Source organism: Elephas maximus, chromosome 12 (genome assembly GCF_024166365.1).
Source record: "Elephas maximus indicus isolate mEleMax1 chromosome 12, mEleMax1 primary haplotype, whole genome shotgun sequence".
Lineage (NCBI taxonomy): Eukaryota > Metazoa > Chordata > Mammalia > Proboscidea > Elephantidae > Elephas > Elephas maximus.
The window spans coordinates 25370826-25385669 of NC_064830.1; the positions used below are offsets into that span (position 1 = coordinate 25370826).

At 40.1% G+C, this 14844-nt stretch overlaps 1 protein-coding gene across 1 annotated transcript in view; it reads right to left on the bottom strand.

Moving 5' to 3' along the window:
• Positions 1 to 14844, bottom strand: part of PDIA6 (protein disulfide isomerase family A member 6) — a 39688-nt gene that overhangs the window by 18142 nt on the left and 6702 nt on the right. The window contains exons 2-4 of the mRNA XM_049902881.1: positions 13245 to 13386; positions 6741 to 6798; positions 6166 to 6292 (exon numbers count right to left, since the gene is read on the bottom strand). Coding sequence (XP_049758838.1) covers positions 6166 to 6292; positions 6741 to 6798; positions 13245 to 13386 — 327 coding nt within the window. The remainder of the gene's footprint in view (positions 1 to 6165; positions 6293 to 6740; positions 6799 to 13244; positions 13387 to 14844) is intronic.

The window sequence follows — 14844 nt, forward strand, 5'->3', positions numbered from 1 at the left end:
GTACGCTGAAGATGAAGAAGCTTATTATCAAGTAAGGAAGACAGGGAACTTTCTAAGTACAAGTACCGAATGAGGAAAATACTGTTTCTGTGAGACAGTGGATAGGAAAGACTTTGTGGAAAAAGAGGTACCTTTGAAGCCAAGTAACTGGAAAGCAAACCAGGCCTCTTTTTTGGGAAGACATGGATATCACGCTGGAGCGTAGAGATAGGTAAAGTTGGGAGTCGGCCTAAGGGGTTTAAATGTAACCCACAGGATATGTGGAGTCAAGCTTTCTAGAACAAGGGAGGAGCATAATGATTCAAGTGTTCTAGAAAGATCTTAGGTGACTGCATTAAGTGGCCTTAAGGGTAATGGAATAAAGGCTTGAATTTCAACAGATGAAATAAGATTTTAGAGTGAAAGATAGTTAGGATGAATTATTAAAGATGTAGAGACCTGAACAAAACTAAGAAAGTTTCGTTTTGTGTATCATCCTGGGGAAAATTAGTTTGCCAAACTACTGAACAAAAGGGTATATTTTTATACTAAACATATTGTTAAATTATATAATATCCTATACCATGGCCTACAGTAGCAAGATACTGAAAACAACCAAAATGCCCATCAACAGACTGAATTCAAAAGAATACTGTAGAGCCATTAAAAATGATACAAATGTATATTTATTGACATAAAGATATTCACAATATGCTGAATGAAAGAAACTAGATTATAAAACAGTATTAAGTGTGAAGTACAACTTATTTTTAAAATGAAAATATACTCATTAAAATGCTTATCTACACTTTTAAAAAATCCTAAAAATATATACAAAATGCTAGCAGCTGTTATGACCGGGTAATATAATTTCCAGTGACTTATCTGCAATTTCCGTCTCTTATCAAGGCTTGAATATTGAAAAACTTCTAATACATGTCCATAATACAAAATTGAAAAAGTACGAAGGGCTGTATAATGTAACACCTTTCTTCTGCCCTTCTTTGATTCTCAGCCACCAAAGCATCATCTCCAATTTCTCACGTATCCCCCCCCCCTTCAGAGACGGTCTATTGAGTTACAAGCAAGTGTGGTGTGTTTTCTTTCTGCACAAATCAGAGTATGCTGTGTCCACTGCTCTGCTGCCTTTCTATATTCCCTGAACAATTTACCTCAGAAGCTTCCCAAATCACACAGAGGACTGCTTCATGTCTTTTAAACAGGTGCGTGGTATTCCACCACATGGATACATGATCATTTATGTACACAGGCCCCAACTGACCTATATTATTTCCAATCTTTTTATTACAATTGAGGGTTCAATGACTATCCCTGCCTGTATTTGTGTATGTTTGCCAGCTATAAATTTATCTGCAAAAAATATTTCTAGAGGTGGACACAACTGCCAAGACAAAGCATACATGCTTTTTTTTTTATTCCAATAGGTTTCTGCAGACCAAATCGCCCTTCACTAATAACTTACCTTCCTCCCAGCAACAGATGAGAGTACCCGTTTCCCCACCCTCACTAAAAAAAGAAAAAGCTCTTCATTTGATCATGCTTTCTGGGTGCCAATCCTTCTGAACATTCTTGCTATATTTGAGGGATTTTTCTCAAATAGTTGTCTTCCCCTTCGATTCTCAGCTTCTTTTGCACCTAGGACAGATCTACGCCCCTTCGTTCAGATGTGCTGCGCCAAACTCAGAAGTCAGCAACTGTGAGGGAGGCCCTGGGTGGAACCTGCTTTGCTGCAAGTCAGGCAGCGGTTTCCTCCAGTGCTCAGTTAGAGCGGGAATGGGTGCCAGTGGTTTTCTCGTCACAAGAGTCTTGATCCTAGAAGATTATTAGCCTTAAGCCAGGTTCTCCAGCTCTCTCAAAGCATCTGTGAATGGTCTGATGCCTTTTAATAAGCTTTTCTACTGCTTCATCAGCCATTCATTCACTTCTGCCATCCTGGGGCCAGCACCCATTATTATTTCAGGAACTCAAGTATCTGTGGGTTGTCTTAATGATTAAGAATGACTTTCAGGGTTATAAATTTAGAGATCTTTTTTAGTCCTGCTGCCTCAAGACTTGCATCACTGTAAAGGTCCTCCAATCAAAATCTTTAAGAAATCAATTCATGTAAGTAAGTTAATCAGTCAAAAAACCTTTCAATGACAACCTACTGCCCTAAAGAGTAGGGGCAAAAGCAAATATTCTATTCAAAAAAACTTAAAAGGAGTATTCATCTTCATCTGAGATGAGACACTCACCCCCCACTCAAAATATTTTAAAAAGTCTCGAGAAAGATACAGAGAAAGAAAAACAATCAATCAGATATACTGAAGAGTTTATTAGTTGTAAAATACGTTGAAGTCTACAAGAGATGATGAGCCATGAAGTTCTTCCTTACTGACAGTATAAATAAGAAAAAAAAAATTATAAGAACACAATGTTTCAATACCTGAATATTGTTTATGTACCCTATGAAGCCATCGTACTCTGCACACATGGGATCGCCCTGAGTCAGAATTGACTCAATGTCAACTAACAACAGGTTATGGTGTATGTGCCAAGCATCTCATGAAATCAAATTGTCTTCAGAAGACCCATGAGAGAATAAAAACAGAACATGCCCATTGTTGTAGCTGCTGAAGAAGAAGCCAAAGAATAGAACAGTGGAGCTAAGACTGTTTGTCATCTATCCATAAGCTATTTCCACCTTCACCCAGAGCAAGAGAGCTCCCCTTTGCTAGGCCCAAGGTTGTCTGGAATAAATTCTACAATTCCCGGCCTTCTCTGCACCCACTGGTGAGCATGTGACTAACTTCCGAATAACGGGGTGGAAGGTAAAGGGTGAATACAAATTCTGAGAAGTATCCTTCACTTCCCCTTTCCTGATGGCTAAAATGAGGACACAACGGCTACAGTTCCAGCTTAATCTTGAACAATGAGATGGCTTTGGAGATGGAAAACACACATGGCCAAGCAACAAGAGTCCGGATCCCTGATACCATGAAGTAGCATGCCAGCTCTGAACCGACACTTTCAGACATTCTGAATGAGAGACAGAAATTAACTTCTGTCTTTCCTAAACAGTTATTAAGCTAACTGGCTCTCAATCTGAATTTAATCCTAATATAAGAGTAAAAACCCTGTATTTAACCTCAATGAGGCAAGATGACAATAGCATTTGAAGTCTGCAGAAAACTATACACTCAAGAAAAAAGTCCGGTGGCTATTAACTGACATGGAAGTATAAGGAATAATATACACCATGAGGCTATCTTCAGAGTTCACAGACAGGAACTTCGATAGTATCTCTTTAGAAAGTTTCATCTTTCTTTTTTTAAAATAAAGTTCTCTAGTCAAATTGTCCAGAAAAAGCTAATAACTTTTCAGAACACTTCAGACCTGACATCAGAAAGAAAATACAATATAGCAACACTAAGATTGTGTTCAGGTAGTCTCAGTCAGGGAGGCAGAACACGATTATCAAGCATGTCACTTCCATAACACAGCTGGGCAAGCCCGCAACATAAAAACAGCCTACTGCTCCTTAGCGACTTCAGTTATCTGCATCTTCTGAGCCAGTGCCCCTCTCTGGTCTCTATCTGAAAACACACCGCATCAAGAAACACAGTAGATGTGTGGTAATGAATCACCTTTCCAAAACGAAAACAATTTGGCCTTTGTCCTTGGTTCCTGAGAGACAGCCTTTGGAATTTCTTTAGTAATTGAGGTGCTTTTATTATCTAAAATCTCCACACCACACCTGAGATTTGTGGTAATGAGTGGGACTGGCTAGACCAGAAAGACCACCTGGTCAGGAGGTATGATGTAACCTTGCATGCATATGTAACGAGGTCTCAATCCTGATTAGATGATGACTGAGACCAGTAAAGGCCCTGCACCTGGAAGTTTCCTTGTTGGCAAAGTGAGGATGGATGACATGCTGTCTTTGGGATATGGAAGCTCTGTGCTGGGAACCCGCCCAGACCTCGCCCATGTGTCTCTTCCTTATGGTCCTGATTTGTATCCTTTCGATACAATTAATCTGTAATTATCAAACTCAGTGGAGTAGTGGGAGCCAGGCCCAGGGGAGGCCCCCAAGCTTGCGGCTGGTATCCTGAAAGGGTAGCAGGAAAACCCCAAATTTGCGGCCAACAGATCAGAAGTAGGACTGTTGTGTAGACTCTTGGGTTTGCAGGTGGCATCTGCCTATTTGGAGTCTGAAGGACAGTGTCCTTTTAACTTGTGAGCTCTGATCTAGCTCCGGGTGCCAGGGTCAGAGAGGGAGTGTTGTGTGGGTAGCTGGTGTCAAAGATGACTAAGAAGTAGGAAAGTAGTGGGGATTTGATTAATCTCCATTGGATTTATGGTGATTGTTACCCACAAATTAGGAATAAATATTGGAAATTCTTTCTCGTCTTAGACTAGGGGTCAATATACCCAAAAGGGCCAGACTGTAAATATTTTAAGCACTGCAGGCCATACTGTCTGTTGCAACTGCTCGACTTTCTTGCTGTAGTGCAAAAGCAGCCATGGACAATATCTAAGCAAACAGGCATGACTGTGTTCCAAAAAACTTTATTTTCAAAAACACACAGTGGGCCAAATGTCAACCTCTGCTCTAAACATGCAATTTTTACAAGTTAGCGAACTACAGCAAATTAGTATTCCAAAGCAGAAAAGCAGGTGTTTACTCAAAAAAATGAAATTGAACACTCCATAGAACTTTAGAGTTGGGGAGCCTAGAAGAAATGATGTATCTGAGGCCCAGGTGGTGCAACAGTTAAGCACTTAGCTGCTAACCGAAAGGTTGGCAGTTCAAGCCCACCCAGCGGCTCTTTAGAAGAAAGACCTGGCTATCTGTTTCCATAAATATTACAGCCAAAAAGACGCTATGGGGTACTTCTATTGTGTCACATGGGGCAGCTATGAGTTGGAATCAACTCAGTAGCACCCAACAACAACAAAGGCCTTCTCTCCAAGTATTCCGACCCTTAGCTTAGAGATGTACAAAATACGATGACATTTACCAAGTATTTGTCTCATGTTTTATGTGTAATATTTCAATTAAACTTCTTTACAGATAAGAAACAGATTCTGAATGATTAAGTATTTTGTCACAAAGCAAAAGTGTGGTGAAGCTGGCAGTTAGGAACAGGCCAGTGCTCACACAACACAGATTTTGTACTCCCTTCCCTTTCCCTTTTCTGAGGATTTCTCTATCAGCTGGATACGAGACACCAGTACGGACACTACAGTAACTCTTTGTTTCGCTATGATGCTGATTCTCCTCCTCCCTGCAAGCCTGCACTTCTCACATACAGCAAAAAACTAAGACGTCAGACTCCAAGTTCTGTTACTTACAGGTCCCATGTAACAAAATCTTCTTGAAAAAAATTAACTGATTAAATTAGCCATAATTTAAACTTTAAATACTATTATGGTCGATATTTTTATTAGAAGCATGGATCCGACCCAACCCAGCAATTCTGAGCTTCTTCAATACAATGATCCACTTGGGGTATCTGGAACAATACAGCTGTTCTATAAAAGGACAGTGTGACTGAAATAACGTTTAGCCTTGGGAGCCTGGAGCCAGAATTCTGTCAGTTACCTCACCGACTCATAGCAGGTATTCACAATTATATACAGAACAGGAAGAATTTACTTTACGTACTATTAGTAGGAGACTAAATAACAGCCTTAATATTCAAATGCTGTATGTTTAGAAGGCATAAAGATTCATGGGCAAAATAACCCGTAACAACATCAACAGATAATTTAAAGTGACTCTTGGATTAGACGATCTTCTTTTCCCATGTCAATGTGCTCGACCCTTCTCCTTCAGTAAAGTGGAAACGTTAGAGCAAGAATATTTTAAGTAATTATAATGAGAAAGACAAGAGAGAATCATAGAACACGATTACTCTGTCACTGCTAAAGTCGCGTGGGCCTAAACTAGCATAAATAACAAAACTTTTACTTGTATGACACACATTTCATTTAATCTTCAGAACAATTCAGAGGAGGTAAGAATCCTCTATACCATTTTAGACATAAGGAAATTCTGACACAAAGAGGTTGAGAAACTTGCAGGTAGCAGAGCTCACAGGTTACAGGCTCTCTCCTATTTCTCACCTACCTGCTCAAATTATAATTCCAACCAGGGGAATGGAGATGAAAAGTTCTTACCCTGATAATCTTCAGGTCTGTTTTTGTTGGATCCAAAAATCCTGATGGTAGGAAATCCCTGCACGCCATACTGCCCTGCTAGGGACTGGTGCTTATCTGCATCAACTGCACCGACTTTTACAACATCCTGCAGAAAGAGTAGCAAAACACGTATTTTTCTTTCAATTACAACAGATTCCACCGGGCCTGTCATCTGATTCATGTAAACTCAGAGACAAGATAAGAGTAGGTTAAGTTAAAAAACACAGTTAATGAGGGCTTTTGTCTGGGAAATCATAAAAAGAGGATCTTAAAGTAGAATAATGGATGAAATCCAAGACAGCCCAGGGAGGGGACTCTGCAACTCCCAGAATTAGGGTGACTGAGAGTAATTCTGTCATACGTGTGGAAAACATAATTAACAAAAATAGACAACATAAAAACCAAAATATCTGTTATCCTCTTGCTCTCTGATTTTGACAAATAAACAAAGGTTTTGAGCCTCAATATGCAAATTAACTTCTTAGATGTCATTAAACCCCTTTGTATGTGTTTTTAAACATATATAAGTGAATTTGAACATCTCAGAAACTTACTTTTAATGCAGTTGCTACCTTCTTCCATTCTGGTGTTAATCTTTGGCAGTGGCCACACCTTTTAGGAGATAAAAACACAATAAGGCAGCAGTTAAAGCCTTTGATCCCCAATTTAAACAACAATAACAAAAAATCCATCAATGATTTCTTAAGTGAGATGGACTGGGTGCAGGGGCAGGGGCTTGCATGGAGTACAAACACTAATAAAACATGATCAGTGACCTTAACAAAAATTACCATTTTATGACATTTACCACAATCATTTTTCATACCATCCTAGTAGAAAAAGTTTCAGATTCACCGCTCCATTAAGCTGTATCAATTCCTAACACTGGGCTCGAACAGGTCCATTAGAGTTTACCTGGTCCAGTGTGCCTCAGTGTGTGGCCCAAGGAGTAAGGCTAGACAAAAGGCAGATTCATGGGCCCCAGGAAAACAGAGCTCCCAGGGAAGGGGTCCAAGAATCTGCATTTTAATAAGTTCTACTCGTGATTCTTAACCTACTAAGATTCGATGTTCCCTGACCTAGTCCAATCTTTTCCTTTTATAGGTAAGGTATCTGTATTTATAGCCTAGATCTCCGGTGCTGCTTTCAATGTTCTTCAGCTAACAGGGGCTGCTTCTGGAGTTAAGGACGCACACATAGACCTGAATGAGTAAGCCTAACAAGTTGGAAAGCACGTGATACCATAGGTGGTGATAAAAAGAGAGAAAGAAACACAAGAAAAAATAACTAATCTTTTAGCTATTATTGTTGTTAGCTGCCATCAAGTTGGCTGTCCACCAAGGCGATGACCCTGCACACAATGAAACAAAATGCTGCCTTGTCCTGTGCCATCCCCATCGTGGGTTGCTGATCAGACTGTTGTGATCGATAGGGTTTACACTGGCAGATTCTTGTAAGTACATCACCAGGCCTCTTCTTCTAGTCCATCTTGGTCTGGAAGTGCCACTGTAATCTGTTAAGCATCATAGCCACAGGGAAGTCTCCACTGACAGATGGGCGGTGGCTCTGCATGAAGTGCACTGGCTGGGAGCTGAATTGTTGTTGTTGTTAGGTGCCGTCGAGTCAGTTCCGACTCATAGCGACCCGATGCATAAGAGAACGAAACACTGCCCGGTCCTGAGCCATCCTTACAATCGTCGTTATGCTTCATCTCGTTGTTGCAGCCACTGTGTCAATCCACCTCGTTGAGGGTCTTCCTCTTTTCCGCTGACCCTGTACTCTGCCAAGCATGATGTCCTTCTACAGGGACTGATCCCTCCTGACAACATGTCCAAAGTATGTGGGACGCAGTCTCACCATCCTTGCCTCTATGGAGCATTCTGGCCTCACTTCTTCCAAGAGCTGAATTAGGGTCTCCCAACGGGAAGTTGAGAATTCTACCACTGAACCACCACTGCTCCCCTCTCAAGTACTAGTGTTTTAAAAAAAATTAATGTGAGTGCATCACACGTAGAAAAGTACTTTAAAGATTATATATATTATACACAAAACTTAGATTTCTAAGACTCACTCAAGTTGTAAGCAGCTATACTGTTCTTTTTTTTTGTTGTATAATCTTCACTGTATTCGTATACTATCCATATTCACTATATTAATACACCACAGTTCATGTGCCCATAGATTATTTGCTCTATGTATATATATATATTTAAAATAAAGCAAATTCTCTTTTTATGAGGTTTCTAAGGACCTAATTGCGAACTGAAAGATTGGAGGTTTGAACCCACCGGCTGCTCCACAGGACAAAGATGTGGCAGTCTGCCTCCATAAAGATTACAGCCTTGGAAACCATGTGGGGCAGTTCTACTCTGTCCTATAGGGTCACTATTAATCGGAATTGATTCGAGGACAACAGATGAGGACCTAACAAGCAAATACTATGTGCTAGCACCACGATGAGCACTTTTCATATATGATTTCTTTTAATTGGCCAACAACACTAAAGGCAGGCACTGTTTATTTTCCTTTTACACGTGATGAATGGCTGAAAAGTTAAGAAACTTAACCAATATCACACAGCCATGCAATGACCAAGCTGATGTGATTTTCTGATTCTAGATTCCACATTCTTAACTACCACGTAATATCGCCTCTCATTAAACGCAATCCCAATATTTTAAGTCAGGATCCTTTAGGGAAATGTCCTGAAATGTTGCTTCTATATATTTATATATAGTATATCTTATTGCTTAGGGGAGATATTTAGAAGTCCAGGAGTCAAATATTTACAGGGTCCTGTGCTCTTTAAATTCAGTTTATTCTATGAAAGGACTAAAATCAGAGATTGTCAAGTACCGGTAACCGTTGCCATCGAGTCAATTCTGACTCATAGCAACCCTACACAGGACAGAGTAGAGCTGTTTCACAGTTTCTAAGCAGCACCTGTTGGATTCGAACTGCTGACCTTTTGGTTAGCAGCCGTAGCACTTAACCACTATGCCACCAGATTTTCCTTGTCAAGTACATACCCCCTCAGTTTGAATGTTGGGCAATATGCAGACAGATCAACGCACATTAATATAATTTTGGCATACCTTCTGACTTATAAGCAAGGGGCAAAGTGGGCAAATCCCACCTTCATTGCTAACTATGTAAGGATCAGCACGAACCCGATTCTTACCTAGAAGTGAATCAGTCCTCATCTCCCTACATCATCTCCCTCACCAGCCACTCCCAACAGCCCTCTATCTCATCTTTGGTTGGCTGGGACCAGGGCAGGTGGTCCAGCCCCTTAACATCTGACCTGCCAGCCCCTTCTCTCCAGATCGACTGCCCACGCAGCTTTCTCTGATCCCAGCCACCTGAGCCAGGTCAGAACACACAAGGTCTTCAGAATGACCAACAGGTAGATGCCAGCGCCTGCTGACTCTCATTGGCCCTCTGTGGAACGGTTCACAGAACTCACAGAGGGTATCTATATTTCAAATTACTCATTCATTGTAACAAGAAAGAATACAAATGAAGAGACTCACAGGGTGCCCTAGGGAGCCACCACCCTGCCGGAAGTACATGCCTTCTCTAATCCAGGCAGCCCAACCACTTCCGTGTTCAGGGCCTTTTACTGGTTTCATTGTGTAGTCACAATGGGGCCTCACTGCGTATGCATGATTGATTGCATCATGTCCCCCTTCCTTCTTGAGGCTGGCTGACCAGGTGTGGTCTTTGGCGCTCCCACTCATTGTACATGTTTAAGTGTTGCCTGGCTGTTTTAGAAAACAAAGGCACTTTGATTGCTCAAGAAATTTGGTGCAGTGGTTAAGATCTATGGCTGCTAACCAAAAGGTCGGGAGTTCAAATCCACCAGTCGCTCCCCAGAAACTGTATGGGGCAGTTCTACCCTGTTCTATAGGGCCACTATGAGTTGGAATCGATTTGATGGCACAGGTTTAGTTTGGTTTATTTTTCAGGAAGGAGCCCTGGAGATGCAATGGTTAAGTGCTAGGTTGCTAACCTTAAAGGCTGGCAGTCTGAACCCGCCCAATGGCTCCACAGGAGAAAAGACCTCGCAATTTGCTCCTGTAAAGATTACAGCCTAGGAAACCCTATGGGGCAGTTCTACTCTGTCACATAGGGTCGCTATGAGTCAGAATCATTTCAATGGCACCCAGTATCTTTCAGGAACCAAAGACAAACGCCAAACTGAGTTCTTTGTCCCACCCCCTCTAATTCAGAGGCTCTTCACCTAGGGTCCATATACCCTCCCACCCCAGGATTGGTGAATTAAAATGTGGGTGGGGTGGGGGGGGTGTCCATGAACTTGGATGAGGGGAAAAACAATCTCTATTTTCACTAACATATAGTTGAAATTTAGAATTTTCTTCAATTATGAATGCAAACAACCTGCCATAGTTGATTAGTACTTGTGACTTTGTCATGAAAAAAAAATCACAGCTATTTTCATATCACTATAGTTGTCCCATACATGTTTATGCTCGTCATGATTTCAAAATCATGGCAGTTGTTATCCCTGCTGTTGGATTTCGGTAGTTGCTGTCTTCGTAAAGTACTTGCTCTTCACAATCTATTTAATATTTTGGTAACTGTAGTTCATTATTTTAGGTTTCCTTTGTGATCCTGGTGGTGCTGTAGTTAAGCGTTTGGCTGCTAACCAAAAGGTCGGCAGTTCGAATCCACCAGATACTCCCTGAAAACCCTATGGGCCAGTTCTGCTCTGTGCTACAGGGTTGTTATGAGTCGGAATTGACTCTACAGCAACAGGTTTTGTGATCAAAATCTGTTGCATCAAAATCTTTATTCTAAAAAGGGATTTAAAGCCTTCGATAAGCTGCCAAAGTAGTCCAAGGCATCAGGAAGTTAAAAGGTTAGACATTCTCCTACCCAGAGCACCATCAAGTAAAACTCTGCCAATGCCTTAAGGATTATTAATGACATGATCCAGAGGCTGCCTTCTCAAATATGCTGTCTGTACAGTTTTACAATGAGGTATAGTCTCTTCTTTCCTAGCTCTCAAAACAAAGTAAATTATTCATGCCATAAATGATAAAAATAGTCCAAACATGATTAAAAAACAAACTTGTACGAACTGCACACAAAGGCATTCAACAGTTAACTAAACCAAAACCCACTGGCGTCGAGTCGACTCCAACTCATAGTGACCCTACACAGCTTGGTCGATTACTATTTGTGTGTTTACTAATACAAGCAAGCTAACCCACGTAGAATTATCATTTCAATTTAACATACAAGAAACTGGAGCCTTTTAAAAAATAGGAAAAGGTATTAAAATGAATAGTTTTCACAATGTGGCAACATAAACTTTTAAAGTAGAGGGATTTTACCTCAATTGTATAGCTGTTCTTTTTTTCTGCACGAATCATAAGTCTTTATAACTTGGCTTTGAAACTTTTGCTATACTGGACATAAAATGAAATTTTCCATGAGGACTGGTGTTGAGTTTCCAAAACCAAGTTTCATGGTACTCCACAGAATAAAATTTAGGCAATAAAGTAAAAACTTTTATCCAGCATACCCTAAAATACACCCAATTCAGGTTACTCTAAGAATTTAACACTCCTGCTTCAGCTTGTAAGGCACTGGTCACATTTAAAACGACTACTTTAATTCTTTAGAAGAATCCTGATCAAAAGAGGGAAAACGCAGAACCGCAATTTCGAATTCTTACTGACTCCAGACTTTCTGGAGCCATGGAAGCTGGATAAACCCTGAAACTACCGCCCTGCGATAACCTTTAAACCTTAAACCAAAAATGTCCCCTGAAGTCTTCTTAAAAACAAACAATAGTTTACCTTAACTAGTAAAAAAAAAAAAAAAAAAAAGTCTGCCTTAAGCATTAAGCTCTTTTAAGAACTGTTACATGAGATCAAAGTGACAATGGCAACTCGAAGGATTAGGCAAGAACTTCCGGGGGCAGTGAATTTATGTTAATGGGGGAGGAACAACTCAGAGAAGGAGAGTGAGAATGACTGCACAACTCAAAGAATATAATCACTGTCACTGAACAGTACATGTAGAAATGGTTGAATTGGTGCACGTTTTCCTGCGTATATTCTCAACAACAAAATAGAGTGGGGAAAAAAAAAAGGCCTGCTTTTAGGTCACCGTGAGTTCCTCTTCACAGGTTATATACAGTCGGCTGATGTTAACCCCTCCTCAGGGTACTTGTGGTTGACAGTTCAGGGCAGGGACAGTCTCATGTACATTTTGCATCATTTTCATTGGCTTGCCTCTACTCTTCTATTCGTTGTTCTTTGCATTAAATGTTTAATTACATAAACAATTAGTGTAATTCTGTATTTTGACTACATATAGTGAAACCTGTGAGAGCTGGAACTCAACAGGGGACTGACTTGTTTTTCTGGGTCTCGCAAGTTTTCAGCCTTTGACTGGGGGCAGTTTTATTACTTATCTATCACTCATTTTAGTGGAAAATATTTGAGTTTTCCTTCTCTGACAGGTTTCCACCTTAAACAGGTTCCTGCTTTTGCAGGTTTTACTGTGTAATTCTGTGCCATTAGTTTCCATGTTTTTTTTCTAGCAGTGAATTATTCTTGTGAGCCATGAGGAGAATTTTAAAGCAAAATCGAATTTTTCCTACTGACGTGTTTCAGGAAACAATCCTCTTCAGTAAGTAGGATGGAGCCAATCACTGGTTCCTCCATTTCCTTTGCCCCAATAGTCTTTCTTCAGAAAATTAGTCTCCCTTCCATCCCCATTCTACTTGCCTCATCATAAGTACGTATCTCCTTAAAATTATGAGCTTTTCCCCCCTTTCTTCTTTCCTGCAACAATTAGCTACTTCTATCACTGTTTTTTTACTGACTCAATCTCCATGGCCTTTAGAAGACTCTTAAACACTTTGTGGAGTTTCCCATTTCCCTCTCCTCAACTTCTTTTAAACAAGCAGTAAGCTAGATAAGCTAGATGACTAAATAAAATCAGATTTTTAGATAGTATTTTTTCTACATAAAAATTTACGAAGTACTATAAACAATCTACAACTATTTCATAACACTTACCATGGAGCATAGAATTCTATAAGCCATAAACTATCACTTTGAATAACTTCTCGGTTGAAATTTGATGGTGTTAATTCAATTACATCATCGCTGGAGGAATATAGACCATTCACTGCTAGAAAGAAGGTACAGCTCACCAGACCTGGAATAACAACACAAGGCACACCATTACAGCAAGTTAATCTTCTGACAGGAAACCTTGGGCAAACACACAGGCCTCTTCAAATGACCAAGGCCCTTCACACAGGATGACCTGGGCCAGCTGTCTGCTAACCCCACTGACCTCTCCCATCTCTGCGGCAGCCCTTGAATTCCACTCCCACTGGTGCGGCACCAAGCAAGAAGGGAACGGACAGTGCCCACTTCCTTTCCAGGGCTGCAAAGCCAAAGATTTAAGTTCTTAAGTGCTTTACATGTATTAACGCGTTTATTTTTTACAACTCTGCTAAGGGGTAGGTACTATTTTTTGACATTTTACCAGTGAGGACATTGAAAAATTGAGAGGTTACATCTAGTTGTATGACCATGGAGTCCACAGTTTTTAGTCCTGCTGTTGCTTAGTTGCCAGATTAGCACATGCCTTATAACACAATTATTCATCTCCCCCACCAGTCTGTGATTCTCTCAAGAGCAATGACTGTTGTTATACTTTTATTTCTTCTAAAACTACCCACAGCAGGTTATTGGGTACTCACAACGTTGCTGGATGAGCTTAGAAGGGATTTTCATATGAACGGTGTTGTAAAGGGACACTGTAGAGTCTACTGCATTATTAGTAACACAGTTCAGCCACATTATGGATCAAGTGCATCTTCATTGGCTACTCTGGGAACTTAAGTGCAGTTTCTAACAATTACATAGGAAAACAAATTCTCAGCTGACTCACTAATAATATTGTGAGAACTCAAGTTTTTTGGCTTGGTAATACTATCAAAATTTCACCTCCTCCTTTTTAATTTATATACATCTAAATACTTTATCTTTCCTAATTGCATTGCTTAATACCTCGAAAACAACGCTAAATAATGGAATATTCTTCACTTGCTTTTGGCTTTAACAGAAATATGTTCCTATATGCATGATGCTGGCTTTTTGGTTGAAAGAGATGTATTTTATCATATTAAAGAAATTTCTAACTATTCCTGTCTTTTACTATCTTAGAAGGTGAGGATATGATCATATAATTCCTTTCTGTTAATCTCTGGATATAGTGGATAAGTGAAATGGGCCTCTCCTCTAAGGTTATTTGTGTGTGAATGCCATCTTAGATTTTTCTATGCTTACTTAATAAACAGAATTTGGAAGGTTAAAAAATGGAACTTTAAAAAATAACCCAATTAGCTAACAGATACATGAGGAAATGGTCAGGATCATTAGCTATTAGAGAAATGCACATCAAAACTACAATGAGAGTCCATCTCATTCCAACAAGGCTGGCATTCATCCAAAAAACACAAAATAATAAATGTTGGAGAGGTTGTGGAGAGACTGGAACACTTATACACTACTGGTGGGAATGTAAAATGATACAACCACTTTGGAAATTGATTTGGGGCTTCCTTAAAAAGCTAGAAATAAAAACTACCATACGATCCAGCAA